We start from the raw sequence: 21276 nt of genomic DNA on the forward strand, positions 1-21276 counted from the left end.
GAATATAATACGTATTGATAAATTATCAAAGCCAAAACAGTTTATTTTATTTAATTACCAGTTGCTGTAATTTTATTAATGAACAAGAATTACACTGAATTCAGACAAAGAAGTTTGAATTTCTGACGACATAATAGCAAGATGTAATAGAGAAAATGTATCGAGTGTTCTGGAGGCGAATTTAATTGAGGCCTCATTCCAGTCTTTCATATTCAATCCGTTGTCAATCTTCAAGTGATTCAGTGTTCTTCTTTTTAATCCAATTAATACTGTATATGCTCTTAAATATTCTGTAATGCTTTTTTTAAGGCAAAATTATAATGTACTTGCAGAATTTCCAAGGGGCTCTCCACTCATTCCTACCACCCGAAGAAAAGAAAGCTCTTGTGGATCAACTTCGTGAAGCTTATTGTATTATTGATTACACACTACCTGCTTCAGCATCTGTTTCACCATCTGCCACGCGTGTGTCTACACCTCCACCAAAACCAAGTGTCACCTTTGGAACCTGGGCAGAACGCTCTTAAAAAATAAAAAAATAAAAATAATAATAGTGGGATAAAATAATTGCTTAATATATGAGCTTAGTTGTGACATATTTTTTTAAGACATGTTAATTTTGCTTTATGCTCTTCATTTTGTGTACATTTGTATAAATGCCTTGTTGACATTGTATCTTATTATACTCTAAATTAATTATATTTCATTTTAGGCTTTCCTAATTACTGTATTCTAAAATTTATATTCTAGTTATAAGCAGCATCAAGTTACAGAGGACCACTTGCTTTGCGAATGCCTCGGGGATGAGACCCATCAGTTACCATGTAAGTTCGTAAACGAGAAACCGTGAGTGGAAAACGAAAAAGTTAGTGGGAAATGAAAAAGAAAACGTGAGTTGGATTGGGTTGTTATAAATAGGAGCTGCCTCGTATGGGCCTATAGGCCTTTTGCAGTTGCTTTTGTTCTTATGTTCTTAAATGTAGGGAAAAAATCAATGAGAAATGTTGGGAAAAAATTTACTGGTTCATAGAATAAATATGACAGTATTTTGTTTAAACTCATCAATAAAAGAGGTCCTGATCCACTTGTTATATTCATGATCATTGTTGATGGAGCATAGTTATTTACATGGAAGAGGTGGTGGTGAATGTTGATGGTGTTGGGTTGACTGAAGTGGAGATTAATTGTGATAAGGTAACCTCAGATGTTGACGCATTTGAGTCAACATGTGATGAGTCAGGTGCAGATGGGGCAATGCGAGCTTTCTTGGAAGCCTCCCTCCCACCCCTCACTGCTGCTCTTCTTCGTCACCTCACACTTCTGTTTGAACCACTCCCACACTGCATTATTAACACTTTCCACTTTTGCTTTACTTACTACCTTTCTATATCATATTGCATTATCACTTTCACTTCTAGAGAAATAGTAAAAATTGACAGGTTTAGCCTTAAGAAGATAAAAAACAGTACTTTTAATGCCATATTCAGCGCACATGACACTTCTCGGGACTCCGCTCTCCATCTTCTTAGTTATTTCAACTTTCTTCTCAAATATCATCACTGACCTCCTCCTTTTACGTATCCCGCTTGTTGATGGGTTTCACTGACACAATGCATGCATTTGGAGCTGACATGGTGCACGGATGTTCCTAGATTGTGCACGTATATCCAACAAAAGTCACAGAATGAACACTCCAGTCTTGTAACAAATCGAAACAGTGGGCTATAATCTGTGACTTCACAGGGTAGAAGGCACTAGAGTGGTGCCTAACATGGTCAGTGGGCAAACTGGGCCATCTCCCACCCATTACTCTCCCAGGCCAGCGCGGGGTCTGGTAGACCGCTTCCTTGCTTCCCGAACTTAGTTTGGGAACCATGAAACCCCGACCTCAATCGTGAAACTGGAACTTTCGGATAACTTAAGTTTGCAAACCAAGTGGTTCTCTGTAATAACTTTTGAATTAATAAATATAAAATACTATTGTTGCACCTTGGCAAGGACTTTTATTAATTTCTAAATCTTTTTCTCGAGCATTGTTTGTGTAACGTACATAATGCAATGATTTGTACTTTTACTGTTATAGTTCAAGTACCTAATCTGGGAACTGTTTGATAGGAACCTAATCTGGGTACTGTTCGATAGGAACAACTTACTGAAGTGAGATAAATATAGTATGTGTATGGCCAACCCAATGTTAAGTACAGTTAATACAACTGAGAACAATATCATCATCAAAAGTTGGTAACTCATCATACTAGTAATTAAAGTCAGGAATTTATCACTATTGCCCTTGACAACCACTTGCCACCATCACTGAACCTTGTCAGAACTCTACATACAATAGGAACCCCTCTATTTTAATTAATCATATCTAGTACTAACTTGAATCCTTTGCCATCATTTTCTCCAACAGAAAGGTAAACAATGGGCTTGTTTTCATTGACAATTACTATATCAAAGTGTGTGTGTGTGCAATGCTGAAATAATTGTCCAATCAGTAATGTCAAAGAAATATCAGGGTAGCTAACTGACAAAAATTTTAATTTGACATTCTGTCCAGCTCTCCAGGATTTCTCCCATCATCTGAACACTTGAACTGGTCGATACTCCCAGAGAGAAATTATTGTTTGTTGTTGAACATGTGGAACTGTCATTACTCATGTTAGGGAAAGACTTGATGTAATTGAAATTTGGTGATATGTGAGTCTGCAAAAGGTTCCGGGATGTCCTCAACAACACTACTGTTGAATATGTGTGCTCTGTCGAAGATACAGTAGGAGGTGTTCTGCCCAAACCCGGCCTCGGGCCGAGTTTGGGAAAGTAGAAGAACTCCCAGAACCCCATCAAGCAGGTGTCTTGGGTTTGTAGATTGTGGAGCACAAACTTTTAGTATAGAGAATTCATACCTATAATTGATGTTGGTAAAGAGAGAAACTGACTGTACTGTTTCCACTGCAAATCTTAAGACTTGAAGAGAAACTCAGAACTGCTCACAGATAATCCACTGATTACAGAATATCATTTCACATCACCTTAACATTTTTTTTTTACCATGACCTTTCCTTCCCACGGTGGGTGGTCACATGGACAATGTTTAAGTGCTTTGGTCACTGACTGTCTTGTTAAAGATATTGCTCAAGTTGTAGAAGCATTATATTTGCCTAGAGTTTGACCTTTCAATTGTTCGTTATTATGATACTTGAAGACTTAGTATTATGAATAAACTAATTCTATAAGAGAAACATTGAAGCAATTATGCAAGAGATGTAAAGACAGAGGAAGGTTTCATCACTTAAGTTACAATAGCTAATTATTGGAAGAAATAATATGTTGAGTCACTCATGTGGCCCTAGTGCTTATTATTGGTTTTAAAGATGCCTGTTTTAGTGTGGTTTTTTCTATTTACATATTTTGAGGGTTCATAGAATTTTTTCTCTTATATTAATATGTCAGTACTTCATGTCTAACCTTGTGGAAGAACAGTTGGTTTTAGATTAAATTATCAATTTGCTCAAATGGATGATTTTTTCCTCTTTATCAGAGCAATAATAGGAGCATAGCTTTCATTGGCTCTATTAATTAAATTTTGGCCCCATCATATTGGGTGCTTTTACTGGAAAAGATACTTAATACTTAGTCCTCAAAGGATATTAATCTACAACTAGTACAGTACTGTTAAAGGTACTTGTGTACAATAAATTTTCTTTTAATCGTTGTAAATGAATAACGGCTAGTTTATCCAACTTAAAATTTTTATTGCAGTTAGTCAATGTAGCATAAGCAGTCACTTATGTGAGGACTGTTTTGGTGCTAATAATGTTTAAAACATTATTCTTCAGGGAATGCTTGTTACAAACAGTATATAAGTGAACATTTATTGTTAACTGTTGACTAGAATATTTTACTAACAAATCATGCTGCTGCATAAATTATTGATCAAGCATAATCCAAATGTGAATTATGCATAGTTGAGAACTTTATAATAAAGTGACATTAAATTTTATATGAAAACTTTGTAGTTGTGAAATAAATTACAAAAAAAAAATTCTCCAAAACTAATTTTAAGATAAATATCCTTCCCCTGGCAAGATGGCAAGTCTAATGTCTTAGTCTCATCTCTGACAAGACTTATGCTTTTGTGGTGCATTGCTATGGCCTGCCCTTCTTCCCATCTTCTATTCCAGAACAAATTCCAAGTTCTGGCTGGATCCTGAAACCTCCACTAGTTCACCTATTGCCCTTCTGCAGTCTGATGCAAAAAAATGTTTCTCTTAATTCTCTATTGTCATTGTTCACACTTTCTTCCCAGCTTTTTCCTTGCTACTCGACCTCTGTACCTTTCTTTCAACGATGCGAGCTCCTCGGGTTGGGCGGTAGAGTGACAGCCTTGCTTCATGCAGGTCAGCATTCAATCCCCAACCGTCCAAGTGGTTGGGCACCATTCCTTTCCCCCGTCCCATCCCAAATCCTTATCCTGATCCCTTCCAAGTGTTATATAGTTGTAATGGTATGGCACTTTCTCCTGATAGTTTCCTTTCCTTTTCCTCTTACTCTGTTCTTTCCCTTGGCCCTTTCCTCTGCCTTTTGCCTTTCCCTGGACAATGGTCATCCAGGCTAGTGCTCACCACCTCATTGATCTCCACCAGAGACTGTTTTGGCAATCATGTAGCACTTTGAATTTACAGTGTTTTTTGTCTTCCAGTCAGAAGCCTTGAGATTTTGATTCCTTTAAGCCAACTACTTTTTATGTATCAACTTTTGTTATTTGTGGTGACTCTTGCAGTGCCCTCATGACTAAGCCTTTAACCCTTTTCATCTTGTAATGGTTGAAATCCAGTACTGGTGTTTTCATCATTAATAGATTAATAACAGTTCAAATTTTGCTGCGAACCCAGCCATAGTATTGGTATTACCTTTAATGAACTTGCAGACTGCTGCTATGATTGATGGCCATTCATGCATGTCGCAGAAGGATTCCTTATTTGGATTTCTACCCAGTTATTTATACAGCAATCTTCAACCGTTGGTATGATTAATGCATACTATTAAATGTAACTTTTCCCCATGACTTTCCTCCTCCTACTGTAATAGATTGATGGAGGTGGCTCTAAATAAACTGTGTATTGGCCACATATGTTGAGCTCTTGGACATTTTGATAAAATAATGCCCTACTTCTTATTGTCCTGCTTACTGTCTTGTACCTCCTAGTAGAATGTCGGATACCCAATTCCAGCACCAGGGATTTATTTGCCAAGAAGTGTACCACATTTTGTAGTCTTTATATAGTAGATCCTTATGTAATATGATTTTCATTTAATGACCAAAAATTTAAATTACATGCACTCACTACATGCTTCCCTGTTCACCCCAGAAAAAAACCAAGACTACTAACTTCTCAGTCCACATACACCCATTCACTAAGACATAATAAGGGTTAACCCATATTATCTGTTAAGTAGACATGCTTCGGTTAATAGGGTTGGAGAATCAGAAATTTCAATGTGAAATTCTATAATCAGGAACATAGGATTCTGAATAATAGGGGTTTCTACTGTGTTTGTGGTAGAACATAAAAATGGGAAGGGTGTTACATGTAGAAATTATGGTTATATTATTAGTCATATATGCAGTAATGAAGTAATAAATCAGTATTTAAATTTACAGGTTTTTAACCCATTATTCTTTATCAGCATGACAAAATCTGGGAAAGTTCTGAAAGAAATACATATTTTAATATTTTATAATTTTTGTGACTTCAAACATTTTAAGGGGAATTTATATATTTTTCTCTCATACAAAATCTGACCAGATGTTAATGTGGTGAGTAAAAATAATGAATAAAAAAAACAAATTTCTAATTCCACAATTCTTCCTTACTGTAATAGGCTTCATGGCTTCCTATTGCTGGGACTGGAAGCCTGTTAGGCTTTTACTGAAGTATGATCTTCTCCAGGATGCAATGTGCAACAATTATCAAAAATAAAGAAATGTGTACTACTATAATTTGAAGTCTTCAAGTTGTAAGCTGACTGCATTAATCGCTGTATGACAGATCATGTATTTACAATGCCATGTAATAATATTATATCTACTCGTACTCCATTTACCAGTTTAAAAATGTAGAAAATAATCTTTCATATTCAGAGACAAATGTTAAGTTTTGTCTGCTCTCTGGTTTTCTTCCCCTGCAAATTACTATATACAGCTGATCAGAAATAGGCTTTTATGCTAAATGGATTTATTGAAGGAAAAATTCTGCTTTATACTAACTTGGTTATATCGGTGGGAAGGAGACAGAACGAATGGGAGGGAGGAAAGAAATGAGAACAGAAAGGGGGGAGAGAGAGATGGTAGAGAGACTGTCAGAGAGACAGAGCCAGAGACCTGGGCACTGCTAGGTACCCCATTTGTATGTACAAGGTTGGAAACCACATGCTTGGCAACTTTGTAGGGTGATTGGGGATTTTTGGAGGGTCTCATAAGGTAGGTTGGGGTTGACCCCTGCACCCTTCCTCCCTTGAAGGGGGCATCATCCTCCACACCCCTTCACGAAGTTGGTGGATATGAAATATGCAACCAAAAGTCTGTAGAGTTTAGCACTACTTTAAATATTAGTATATTCAGATTTTGACATGCAAAACATATGTTTACACAAGAGATTTGCATACTGGACAGCCTTTTGATTACAGCGATTTAGATAGTGTGTAGTGAAAATGGTTAGTGATAGGGAATTTAGGGAAGAGTATGCATGGGTGGAAATGGGGAGTGTAAGTGGAGATGGGTATAGTGTGAAGATGTTTACAGTGATGAAGACAATGTTCTGAAAATGGTTAAAGTAATGAAGCAAGATTAGGAAGGTGTGTGGAGGGGTGAGAAGGAAGGTGTATGTTGGATGAGATATGGAAGGTAAGTAGGACAGGCCTGGGCACAGGGGACCTGGGCACTGCTGGATGCCCCATCTGGTGAATACATAAGAGAGAATGTCTGTCCAAGGCTGGACCTAGATGCTTGGGGCTAGCCTCATCCAAAGTTCACACATGAATCATGTGGAGTTATGGGAGTGCAAGAGGCCAGTTGGAGTAGGCTCAAGTGCCACACTAACAAATATCAACATATAACCACCACACCACCTGTGTGATTTTCATGAAATCTGGAATATTAGTTGTGTTGTCTTTAGATTTATTTAGCAATTTAAGTTATTTGTTATATGATTTTTCTGAGTGAGGAGGAAGATGGGGGGAGAGAGAGGGAAGAAGGATTGAGATGGGGGGAGAGAGAGGGAAGAAGGATTGAGATGGGGGGGAAGTTTGAAGAGTGGGAAGCAGAAAGGGAAGAGAGGGTAGAAATGTTGGGGACAAAGGTGGAGAAGGGAAAATAGGAAAAAAGTGTATGAGAGAAGGGGAAGTGGGGAGAGAGACCCAGGTGCAGCGGGGGTTTTCTTCCAGCTAGCTTATGTATAACAAGACAGTGATAAAAACGTTGCACTAACCAATTTTTGTGGCCGTGCCTTACTAAGGTCCAGGTAGTACAGTCTGGTTCGTTCTCGACTCACAATCAGGAATTCCGGGTTCGAATCCTGGGTAGGACAGAAATAGTTGTCGCGTTTCCCCCCATCATCTAATGTTCACCTGTTCACCTTACAGTAAATAGGTACCTGGGAGTTAGTGAGCCTGTTGTGAGGTCACGTCCTGAGGGAGGGCCATTCGACCTTGGGGAACCTTGATATAAGCCTAACATATATACACCGGCTGCCTGTCCCCCCACACAATGAATACATTATTATTATAACCAAAAATGGCATCGGGTCATACGGTATTAATCCCGTAGAGGAGTGGCAAGAGGCGCCAGGTATATTGCTGCAGATTTAGGGGCAACGACGATCGTGGGATCGGATGCGCCCCGTCGTACTCGTGAAGGGTTAATTGCGAAGCCTAATGGGGAAATGAATGTCGCTTATCAGCTGAAATTAATTACGTGCCTCCCGGCAAATAAACACATAGATGGGCAGATGATTGAGGAGCCCCAGGAGTCCCTCAGGGTGACAAGCACTAGCCTCGCCCCGTACAGATAACATTGGGTAGCAAAACCAAAAACTCGGCCCCCAACTAAACTTCAAAAAGTTATCAAGTGCCCTTCGGCAGAGCAGCAGCCCACCACGTCTGAAGGCCCACCAACTCTTGGCCAAGCCGGCGCCGGACACCACTTTCCCGGCCGAAGAACCAGCCATAAAACGTTCAAAATCTGAGGCGCCGCGGGTATGAGAGGCATGTGAAGGTCATGATTACTCTTAACAAAAAATTATATTAAAAACAATCCATCACAGTAACAAAATACAGTTCTAATATTATAACAAATTAAAATGTCTTAAAAAACAGTGTGTACAGAGCCGCAGAGTGCATTTCCCTGCTAAATTTAAGGGATTTTTTTTCCATGTGGCGGAGTCGACAACGTGACTCGGGTGCCCGCGGGTCACCAGCTTGTGCTCGCGCGTCCGCCTCGGTGCCGCTCAGTCATTTACTCAACAATTCTCAACTAATTTTATTGTTTTCATGCTAACTTTGATCATTTTTTCTGCCAAGACCATGTGTGGTAGCAGCAGCAATCGTCCTGGAAGTGTTAAGAGGAAGAAAGTTGTGCTAGCCAATTGAGTGCAGATACGGGCAGTGTTGAACTATTTGGACATGACACTTCAGCTGTTGGCAGCTAAAACTGCCCTTGACAGGCTCATGTACAGTAATTTTAGTGTTAGGTTAGGTTACACAAATGAAGCTTCTCAAGATCTGACAATCAAGCAGACGAACTCCAACAAGGTAAGGTGAAATTTATGTTGTAATGTTTTTCAATCCTCTCCTTACCAGCCAACTTACGGGCTATTCAGGCCCGTGCCGCCACCTCCTCTTGGGTGGCATTATCTTCATCAGTCAATCAATCCTTACCACGTGTCGTGTATTGAAATGCGAATTATGTTGGCTGTAGTATACAAAATTCCGAATATGTTCATTTCTTAAGTTTCCTGGTAAGATCTTATCTGGTGGGGGCGCCTTCACATATGGGCCGGACAGCTGGCTGCCTGTCCCCCGGCACAATTGATTATTATTATTATTATTATTATTATTATTATTATTATTATTATTATTATTTAACTGCTTCACCTTCAGAGTAAATAAAGACAGTTAAAGTAATAATAATGCATAATTTGCTTTGTCGGGGGCTGGCAGCCTGTGTATATATAAATATATATATTTACGCTTGCATCAAGGTCTCTCCAAGGTCGAACTATTGACCGTCCCCTGGATGTAACCCCCAATAGTTGCCTGTCTCCCCAGTAACTATTTACTGCTAGGTGAACAGAGGCATTAGGTGAGAGGAAACATGCCCAACCATTTCTGTCCTGCCCGGGATTGCTGATTGTGAGTCGACAACGATACCCAAATGTATTACCAAGACCCTAGAAAGAATTATGCCACGATGCAAAATGAATTGGACAAACTATATGTAACTACTTTGACCGAAGTATTGATCAGAAACGACTCTTCTTAGTTGATCCACTACGGGCTCACCATAGCCCGTGCTACTTGGAATTTTTTGTTCCAGGTAGCGAATCTTTAACAACAAAACAGACTCTTCTTAGTTTTACAAGTACCTCTGCTTGTAAATATTTAAGCTTCCCTCACTCTGTACCCCAGTAGAATTTTCTGGATGTGAATGGATGTATTAGATTAATATATCGGTTTAATGGGTTAATTCATATATTTAATGCAATTGTTTGCAGTTGTGTTTGCGGGGGTTGAGGTTCTGCTCTTTGGTCCCGCCTCTCGACTGTCAGTCAACTGGTACTCACATAGTTATGCTTGCGGGGGTTGAGCTTCGGTTCTCTGGTCCCGGAGTACAGATTCCTGAGCCTATTGGGCTCTATGCGTGCAGTTGTTGTCGGTGATTTAGTAACTGCGACGGAAGTGGTGCCGTATGTACCCTGGCGTTCCCTTGCCTTGCGGTTACCTTGCGATGATTTCGGGGCTCAACGTCCCCGCGGCCCGGTCCTCGACGAGGCCTCCTCGTTGCTGGATTGGTCAACCAGGCTGTTGGACGCGGCTGCTCGCAGCCTGGCGTATAAATCACAGCCTGGTTGATAAGGTATCCTTTGGAGGTGTTTATCCAGTTCTCTCTTGAACACTGTGAGGGGTCGGCCAGTTATGCCCCTTATGTGTAGTGGAAGTGTGTTGAACAGTCTCGGGCCTCTGATGTTGGCAGAGGTCTCTATCAGAGTTCCTGTTGCACCTCTGCTTTTCAACGGGGGTATTCTGCATATCCTGCCATGTCTTCTGGTCTCATGTGGTGTTATTTCTGTGTGCAGGTTTGGGACCAGCCCCTCTAATATTTTCCACGCGTAAATTTAAAAATCAAGATCAAAATCAAAATGTTTATTCAGGTAAAAGTATATACATAGAAGATGAGTTACAAACATAATGTTGCATTTATAGATAGAGCTAGTACATACAATACATTAAGCCATTAATACGCACAGCGTTTCGGGTAAGGTATTATGTATTATTACATAATATTATTATAATATATTATAATATTATTAATATATAATATAACATAATAATATTATAATGTATTATAATATTACATATTATTATGTATCTCTCTCGCCTGCGCTCAAGAGAATACAGATTTAGGCATTTTAGTCGGTCCCAATAGTTTAGATGTTTTACTGAGTGGATTCTAGCAGTAAGGATCTCTGCACGCTCTCCAGGTCAGCAATTCCTCCAGCTTTGAATGGGGCTGTCATTGTGCTACGGTATTCCACAACTAGAGAGCACTATAGCATCTTCAAAAGTATCATCATCGGTATAGCATCTCTAGTGTGAAAAGTTCTTGTTATCCAACCTGTCATTTTTCTTGCAGTTGTGACGGCTACTTTATTATGTTCTCTAAAGGTAAGGTCTTGCGACACGAGTACACCCAAATCCTTTACATTGCGTCTTCGTTCTGTTATGATATGACAGCGTTTTGTACGTGGGTTGGTTCCGTTTTTATATTTTTATTTTTTCCGTCTTTACTTGATGATTACGTCTTAACAGTCTTACTTGGTGAGGAGAGTGGGCGGGGCTTTATTCCTTTGGCTTTATTTCACAGTATTTAATTTTATTAATGGCCATTATAATTAAGTTTATTGCAAGCTACGAGTCTATTATTTAATTTGATGAGATTAACAATTGCCAACATTGTGTTTTAATATACTTTATGGACTAGCATTAAGATCCACATACATTCGGGATTATTCAGCATTAATTTACCTATGTCAAGGGGATTATATTTCTCGGTGAATCATAATGCTCTTTATCCCAGCTGCTTTGATGAAACTAATTTGATTACATTTGAGAGCCTTTCGTACAAGCAATCCCATCCAATATTACTGTGGGGTGTACAAACACACACACACTGTGTAAGGAATCATTCGGAACTTTGTATACCACATATGTCAGACCAATCCTGGAGTATGCAGCTCCGACATGGAGTCCATATCTAGTCAAGCATAAGACATAACTGGAAAAGTTTCAAAGGTTTGCCACCAGATTAGTACCCGAACTGAGAGGTATGAGCTACCTGAAAAAGGTACCTAGCCTGAAAAGGGAATTGATCAAGTAAGCAGCGATCAGTGCTCATGGGTAGGAACAACAAAACTAGATGAAAACTGTAGAGGCGCAGTCAGGCGAGAAAAAAAAACTTCAGTCACAATAACGTGGCTGAAGAATGTTGACCAGACCATACACTAGAAGGTGAAGGGACGACGACGTTTCGGTCCGTCCTGGACCATTCTCAAGTCGATTGTGAATGGTCCAGGACGGACCGAAACGTTGTCGTCCCTTCACCTTCTAGTGTGTGGTCTGGTCAACAAAGTTCTCCAGTGTTGTATAAGTGGAATGTGTTAGACCAAGAAGTTGAAGCTAACACGGTCATAATTTTGAAATGATAATAAAAAGGCGCGAACCAAGTCATGGCATTAAACTACAAATTATTCGGAAAGCAGGGGACCAAGAGCCGCCGCTCAACTCTCCCAGCTCACCCAGAGGAGTACACACACACACACACACACACACACACACACACACACACACACACACACACACACACACACACACACACACACACACAAATTTGGTTGACAAATGGAATGCATTAGGAAGTGATGTGGTGGAGGCTGATTCCATACACAGTTTCAAATGTAGATATGATAGGGCCCAATAGGCTCAGGAACCTGTACACTAGTTGATTGACGGTTGAGAGGCGGGACCAAAGAGCCAGAGCTCAACCCCCGCAAACACAACTAGGTGAGTACACCCACGCACTCAACCGCGCGCACTGAAAGACAAACAACACAAACATTTCTCCTCACACAACTTCTTTAAACCATCGTCGATGGTTCAGAAAACTGATGTGTACTGAGAAAATATAAAAGTTTACTGCAAGAAAAGACTTAAATTGTGGAGCCTTGCAATCCACTACTGTAACAACAGAAACAACAAACACAAATATAACAGAATAACAATAACAACTACAATAGTTGTACCAAACTTAGTCCACAATACCGGCTGGAACATGTAAGGACGGGGAGGGAGGGAGAGGGAGAGGGAGATAGACAGAGACATGGAGACAGAAACAGATCAAATATAGTTTATTTCACTTGCTTGACATCAGACTCTACCTGGTAGACACAAGTAGACAGGATGAGAATCCTTGTATGTGGTGTTCAGGACAAATTGTCCCATTTATGAGCCTTTTACTCTCTTCTGCTGCTTCCTCTTTCTGCCCTCTCTCTATTTTCCATCTTTCTACTCCCTCTTTATCACCTCTCACCAGAAATTTTTCTCTAACCCCTCTCTCTCTCTCTCTCTCTCTCTCTCTCTCTCTCTCTCTCTCTCTCTCTCTCTCTCTCTCTCTCTCTCTCTCTCTCTCTCTCTCTCTCTCTCTCTCTCTTTACCCCTCTCTGCTTTACGCATCCCGACTTTCATTGTGATTGTGTTTTTTTCTCTAAACTGTGGTATGAGCGAAACTTGTATATGACTCTTGTATTTCTACATCTCTCCTTCCACGTCTCTCTTCTTTAAAAACCATTCATATTATACCTTCCCATCCTTGTGTCACCCTTTTCACACCGTTCAACACCCTCTCTCACCCTTCCACACACACTCAGACAGCCTCTTCACGCTCTCTCTTACTTTCCCGCACCCTCACACCCCCTTTACACACCCTGTCTCACTCTCTCACGCCCTCTTACACAATTACAGCTTGCACTCTGGCCAATAACCATAAAAAACTCAAAAGACACTACAATAAAAAGAGAGAATTCCGCAGTTTTGTAAGAGCCAATGGCGTTCCTTGAAGGTTACGGGCCGACCCACAACCATTGGCAAGGATCCGTGTTGAAGATGACGGGGAGATGGACCTCGCAGAGTGGAATTGCTTCCTGCCAATCACAGTTATCCATTCATCATTATTATTACTATTACTGTAAGATTACATCATTTTTTGTTTGCAGTAGAACGATGGTGTACTATGTATCGGAGAGTTTTTTTTTATTATTTTCTACCACAGACGTGGCCACACATTTACAGTGCTAACCAGCATATATACATTTTCTTCTGTCCTCCATGGACAGGGTTAGAGATGTGTTAAACATATAGTTCAGGGGTTTATTGAACAATCAACCACAGAAGGTGATTCGGGGCTTTTAAAATGCTAAGCTAACCTACATACGTAAATATATAGATACACAGATTTACGTATGCCCTACATAAAGTGTTCGATGTGTCTTTTACATAGTGTCATTAATGTGTATTTACAAAGGTGAAATGTAATTCTGATCAGCTTCCATATATACTTTATACGCAGGTGTAGGGTGTGGTGGTGTGACGCATCATGTTCTCTCACATAGACTCATGGTAATGGGGGGGGGGGTAGAAATAGCCTAAGCTATTCTATCCCTTTGAGATGTACTTTATTGTCTCAATAAACGGACTTGAACTTGACCCATGGTAAAGTGGGAAGCGAAAACAATATGTATTGAAATTTAAATTAGTTTATTGAGGTAAAATACACACAAAGGGATGAGGTAGCTCAAGCTATTCTCACCCCGTTCAGTACATGTGTTAATACATACATAGACACACATCACAAACAATAAACATATTACCGAACATTCTGAGAGATAAACATACACATTTCCTCTGTAAAACTTTTTACAAATGATCAGACAACTGGCAGCTAGTTTCAGATATGTAAACTGCAAGACCTCACTTGTAGGGCAGAACTATAAACATGATAACTATCATATCAACACCACGGCCGTGTAGCTGGAAGTGGTTATTCAGGTGTACAAGGCTCTGGTGCGCCCCCCATCTGGACCACGGGATCCAAGCTTGGAGACTTCACCTTCAAAACGACATAACTGCTTAGGACAAAGTTCATTGCGGAGCAACAAAAATCATCCCAGAATTAAGCCAACTTTCATGCCAGGAACGGTTGAGGGCCACAGGCTTAACAACGCAACAAACAACGTATGACTGGGCTGATCTCACCGATAACTTTAATTCTAAACAAATTGAAAGATGTTAATGTAGACCGCTCTTTGTTTTTCTTGAAGGTTCAATGTAACTCACAAGGAGGTCTCTTTTGACCATCACCAGCTTGTAAGTTATTAAAATGTTATGTATATATATATATATATATATATATATATATATATATATATATATATATATATATATATATATATATATATATATAGCACACACAAACTGTATTGGAGGGGATCTAAACATTCCCTGTAATGCGTTATGCATGGTTTCCTCCGAGGCTATGGGTCCCCCTTCTTCCAGCCAGAGGTGGTACTCCCTTCCATTTGAAGTGAATACCAAACAAGTGGCGAATTGTTTGGTATCGAGTAACATTGACAGGTTGTACTTCAACTCGTATCCGCCAGAAATCATGGTACTTATAGCAACTATTGATTAAACATACAAAAGTAGAGGACTGTTCAGCCAGCAGTGTTCACGTTTTGTAATAACAATTTTGCAGAGTGCAGGAACAAAAAGCCAAAAACGAAGCATAACCATTCCTACTCCTAGTATAGCGCACATATACTAAATTAGGCATAAGATAGCGTATTACCTTAGGCTTAATTTAGCTAAGATAATACGCTAATTGTCTAATTTATCTTGGGCAATCCTAAGCCTAAGATAAATTAGGCTTGGCATTGATTAGTTACTACTTCGACAAGTCAAGTTCTTTAGTAATTTTTTCAATTTTCTTTTGAAATTGTTTTAGTATGTTATTTGGGATATTTCAGTTATACAAAACATAAACTCATTGGTGTCTTAACCAATGAGTAATACATTGGTTAATACAAAAAAATACATCTCAAAGGAATAGAGTAGCTTAGGCTATTTCTACCCTCCCAGCAGTCATTACTTGAGGATAGGCTGCCTGGAGATGCCTCCAGTAATTCCGTTTCACCCTAATAGGATGCCTTTGTCAGATGCATGTGCCTTCAATTAGTACGTAGGAACCTAAAGCCAGCATCAAACTGTTACTATCACTATTATAGCCCGTATGGGGCACCATCATCATTACCTGACACTATTTTCACCATCTTATGGTGTGTAAGCTTCATCATCGCTTCGTTCTCAGCTACTTCCTTTATCCTCTTCTTTGCTACTCCGTGACCGTGGGAACTAGTGATAGAGGGAGGAGGAGAGAAGTGAGAAGAGGAAAAGTCAGTGTGAAATAAGAGGAGAAAACATACAAGCAAATGAGGGGAAGAATAGGCAGAAAAAAAGAAATATAGAGGAAGAATAAAGAATAAATTAAGTAAAAAAAAATAAGGAAGACGGAAAAATAGTGAATAAAAAGAGGAGGGAAAGGAAGCGAAATAGAGTGCGACTCGGAAAAAACTTCCACAGGAACGATCCGCCTCGTACTCTCACTTTAGGAAATTGGCTGGACGCGATCCAGAGGTCAAGCCTCACATTCTAGTCCTAGTGCCAGCCAGTACCTCCCCTAGGAACTATAGCGATCCTCTCAGCTCACGCAGCACATTGCCTAGCATCCCCAGCCCTCTTCTCAGCTCACCCAGTAACTCAATAGGTTACAACAAGGCTAACAGGCGGGGCATGGAGTGCTGGACCTCACTCTCCCTTATAACTCAGAACCTCGGGGATCTCAGCGTCTCTCCTAGGAACTCCAGCGTTCCTCTCACTTCACCTAGCACTTCCTAGGAATCCCAGCGCACCTCTCCTAGTATATCTTATGGGCTATTCATGCCCGTGCCATCTCTAGGGTGGCTTAATCCGTATCAATCAATCCTAGTATATAACTCAGCGCCGCTCTCAGGTCTACATACAGCCCTGCTCCTGTACTAGGTAAGTCCACTACGGGCTCACCATAGCCCGTGCTACTTGGAACTTTTTGTTCCCAGTAGCTGAATCTTAAACAACAACAACTCTGCTCCAGAAGGTGGCCTACACTTACTGGACGATTTTCAGTATCTTCGTCATCAAGGAATCCTACTCAAGCGAGACAGGAGTCACTAAGCATTTACCCAACCCCTTGCGAAACCTGTATATCTTTCCTGAATTATGGCGGTGTGTTTACATTTACTAAACAGTCTGAGCTTCGAAACACTAGGAGGAGGATTATAACAATGGCTTGAGAGGTTACAAAACTCGTAAAATATTGAAATGCCAAACAAAACTCCCATGATTATAGGAGAGGATGTACAGGTTCCGCAAGTGGTTGCGTAAATGCTTGATGTATCGTTGCCCAGGACATAACACAGGGCAGTAAACAGAGAGGCCTGATCGTTAAATACATTTGTTCATATTTAGCGAGCGAGAAAGGCCGTCAGACTAGAAGCCGCGGGAATATTGTTGGATCTGGTATCACAAATGGCCCGCGGTTATTGCTCATTAGTTGAGTAAAAGGCTGCTCCATTGGCTACTTGTTGGTAAAAAATGGTTTTCATATTGGATAGTTCTTGCTCAATTGCGCTGAGATAGGCCACTTGTTACCATTTTGTATCATTACTTGTCGTGTTAGGTGGAAAGAGAGAGAGAATGGAGAGAGAGAGTAAAGCAAAATTTCCATTTTCTACAGGAAATACTACAGGAACATGGAAGACAGAAGAATAAGGGGAGACATGATCACCACCTATAAAATTCTCACAGGAATTGACAGAGATAAGACAAACTGTTTAATACGGGTGGTACGCGAACAAGGGGACACAGGTGGAAACTTAGTACCCAAATGAGCCACAGGGACGTTAGAAAGAACTTGTTTACTGTCCGAGTAGTTAACAGATGGAATGCATGAAACTCTATACACAGTTTCAAATGTAGATATGATAGAGCTCAGTAGGCTTGGGAATCTAAACACCAGTTGATTGACAGTTGAGAGGCGGGAGCATAGAGTCGAAGCTCAATCCCCCCCCCACCGCAAGCACAACTAGGTCAGTACACACACACACACACACACACACACACACACACACACACACACACACACACACACACACACACACACACACACACACACACACACACAATAGTGCTGGGAAGACGGGACACCACGAGCGTAGCTCTCATCCTGTAACTACACTTAGGTAATTACACACACACACACACACACACACACACACACACACACACACACACACACACACACACACACACACACACACGAGTACACACACACACACACACACACACACACACACACACACACACACACACACACACACACACACACACACACACACATCACAGGATCATCCTGTTGTTCTCCAGGCGGGCTCAGCACGCCCACTACTCTTCCTGACGACTGGTTCCCTAATGCATCTCAGGATATACATAACCAACGTCTGTTGTGTTTGTGTACGAGGCTCTTTGTCCCCGTGAAAGTTCCCCCCCTCCCTCCCTGCCTCCCCCACCCCACACGCGTGCGCAAATAAAACAGTCTTCAGTAATGGGGGTGTATCAAGGCTGAAAAATTTAGTTGGTGGAATACTTATGTAGAGGTTCACTCGTGGATGCTTACTAGACGATGTGTTTGTGTGTACTCACCTAGATATACTCACTTAGAAGTCCTTGCAGGGTCGAGTAAGGCTCCTAGCTCCGCCTTCTGTACGTTCTTAGGTTAATGCAGTGACACATTTCTCACACTTTTATCATATTTTCATTTAGACTTTGAATCGAATTTACTTCAATGACCTCTACGTCTAATCTGTTCCACTTATTCTGTAACACTGATAGTTCTAACACTGAAAAAGTTCTTTATAACGTCTCTGTGACTCCTTTGCGTTTCTAGTTAACATCCGTGACCTGTCGTTCAACTGTTCCTAAATTTAAACAATGCTGGTTTGTGTTCTTTGTCAATTCACCTTAGGATCTTGTATGTTGATACCATGTCCTCTTCATCTCTCCTTTCCTCCAGTGTGGGGAAGGGCCAGTTCTCTCAGTCTTTCCTTATAGCTCAATCCTTTCAGCTTAGGAACGAGTTTCATTGCATAGCTTTGGACCTTTTTTTAGTGTCTAATATATATATATAATATAATATAATATAATATAATATAATATAATAAATACAATGGCAAAATACAAAAAATATAGGAGGTGATAGGAGTAGACAATGTGTGAGTGTACGTGGGTGCCCGACAAGGCTCCCCCGGATGCTACATATCGTCTTCTTCGAGGTCGAGGGTCCCAACAAACCTAACCAGAGGGGTACCCCTTATATATATATATATATATATATATTTATATATATATATATATATAATGTGTGTGTGTGTGTGTTTTTCCACTCTGTAAATCCCATTTAATTCTTCCAGTGTATTTTTGTCTTCAGGAGCGCCCCTTATCCAGGCTTGTCTCCCTGGCTCTTTCACATACAGATTTGTTTTCCCTCATGTCATTCAGCGGTTGCTTTTTGTCTGAACTCAATTTTTGTGTGTGTGTGTGGGGGGGGGGGGGTGGAGGGGGGAGGGAATTAAACTTTTGAAAGAAATCAGTATATAAGGTGACGTGTCTTCCTCTACCTGAGATAGTGTATAACTATATACATAGGTTTGCACATTGTGTATAGGTGTATGTACAGGTGTGCTTCACGTACAGGTGTGTTCCAAGTACAGGTACAGCTCAACGTACAAGTGCAGGTGCACGTACAGGTAGAGGTGTGAGTACAGAAACAGTTCGATGCACGGTAGCACTATAGAAAAAAGTATTTTACACACTATAATATTAACAATACTTCCTAGGTCAAGTCAAAGGTCATGACCAGCAAGGAGAGGAGTGAGGATAAAGGAGAAGAGAAGGAAGGAAGGATAAGATATAGGAAGGAGTAAGAGAGGGAGGCAACACACAGTCATGGACTGTTGGTCATCAAGAACTCATCTAGCCCCAGAATCATGGTTCATCCAAGCACGTGTGTATTCGCCTAGTTGTGCTGGCGGTGGCTGAGCTTTAGCTCTTGAGACCTGATCGGTTTTCTTGATCTTGAGTCGACTGGTGTACAGGTTCCTGAAGACTGTGTATGGTTATTTCACCATTTCACCCCAAAGTTCATTTAATTTATTTGCTAGGGTCGTCACCTGAATATTTTGTATGTCGTGATCATCACTTTACCTGCTTTTTTTATCTCTTCCAGGGATGTAGTGTTTAGCTCCTTTAGTTTCTGCGTGTGGCTCGTGCCACTCAGTTCTGGAACTAGTCTGGTGACATCTGGTCTTTCTCCATTTTCGTTTTGAGTTATAATTAGGGTTTCACACTGGTGGTGAATTGTTGTGACAAGGGGGGATGGGGCTACACAGTGCTTCTGCTCTCTCTTTTAGTATCCAAGGTGACATCTTGTCTGTTCCTGGGACCTTTTTCACATCCAGTTCCTCTAGGCGTTTCCTTACCTCTTACTACTGTCTTCAGTAGTAAGAGAAGTGTTACTTCTCCAAGACTTTGATGTGGATGTGTTCGTTCTGTTAGGATCTGTAGCGGCTCATCAGGTGACAACTTTACAGAACCTAGAAACTTTGGTCAAGTTCTGTACATTCCTCCTGAATGGTAATATAGAAAAGAAAATATACGAAGATAAGCGACGAGGAAGGGAATTATCGGGGGGGGGGGGGAAGCGCTAAGCCATTACGACTATATAGCACTGGGAAGGGATCAGGATAAGGATTAATGGTGGAACGGTGGGAAGGAAATGGTGCCCAACCACTTGGATGGTCGGGGATTGAACCCTGACCCGCATGAAGCGAGACCGTCGCTCTGTCATCCAGCCCAAGTAGTTGGGCAACTGAATAAAAGGGATCGATATAAGGTGAAATTTTAGTCTGGAATGTTTTGTTGTTATCGTACTGCTTATCTGCTCCTCTTTTCTAACTTGTGTGCACTCGTTCCACGTCCTCTTTTATCCACTGTAATGTTCTATTCTATACTCTTTAATGTTTCCATGCTCGTGTTTTTCTTTTCCTCCAGACGCTGCCCGTTGAACCATCGGCTAATGCTTTCTCGATTACCTTATTCTTCAGTGGTGGTGGTATGGATCTTTCTTCGGCCTCTTTGAGTTTGCTGGGTACATAGCTCGCCATGTTCCGTGTTGATTTTCCTCGGGGTTTCCCTTTTAGGAATTTTCTGACCGCCTGGTTCACTTTCTGGTATCCTCATTCTGTGTGAAGGCCAGGTTCAGACCAGGTTCAGACCAGGTTCAGACCAGGTTCAGACCAGGTTCAGACCAGGTTCAGTCCAGGTTCAGACCAGGTTCAGACCAGGTTCAGACCAGGTTCAGTCCAGGTTCAGACCAGGTTCAGACCAGGTTCAGACCAGGTTCAGTCCAGGTTCAGACCAGGTTCAGACCAGGTTCAGACCAGGTTCAGACCAGGTTCAGTCCAGGTTCAGACCAGGTTCAGTCCAGGTTCAGACCAGGTTCAGACCAGGTTCAGACCAGGTTCAGACCAGGTTCAGACCAGGTTCAGCCCTGGTTCAGACCAGGTTCAGCCCAGGTTCAGACCAGGTTCAGCCCAGGTTTAGACCAGGTTCAGACCAGGTTCAGACCAGGTTCAGCCCAGGTTCAGACCAGGTTCAGCCCAGGTTTAGACCAGGTTCAGACCAGGTTCAGACCAGGTTCAGACCAGGTTCAGCCCAGGTTCAGCCCAGGTTCAGACCAGGTTCAGCCCAGGTTTAGACCAGGTTCAGACCAGGTTCAGACCAGGTTCAGACCAG

The 21276-nt window shown here is 41.1% G+C and overlaps 1 protein-coding gene across 7 annotated transcripts in view; it reads left to right on the forward strand.

The window, feature by feature from the left end:
• Window positions 1-5658, forward strand: part of LOC123774762 (adenosine deaminase) — a 45922-nt gene extending 40264 nt beyond the window's left edge. For 5 of the 7 annotated variants that reach the window (XM_045769345.2, XM_069310812.1, XM_045769346.2 and 2 more), the window contains one exon: window positions 333-5658. In XM_045769345.2, the coding sequence (XP_045625301.1) occupies window positions 333-527 (195 nt within the window). In that variant the 3' untranslated portion in view covers window positions 528-5658. The remainder of the gene's footprint in view (window positions 1-332) is intronic. The other 2 variants (XM_045769347.2, XM_069310811.1) reach the window with 2 other exon arrangements.
• Window positions 5659-21276: the final 15618 nt, after the last annotated feature.

The sequence above is a fragment of the Procambarus clarkii genome, chromosome 68 (genome assembly GCF_040958095.1).
Source record: "Procambarus clarkii isolate CNS0578487 chromosome 68, FALCON_Pclarkii_2.0, whole genome shotgun sequence".
Lineage (NCBI taxonomy): Eukaryota > Metazoa > Arthropoda > Malacostraca > Decapoda > Cambaridae > Procambarus > Procambarus clarkii.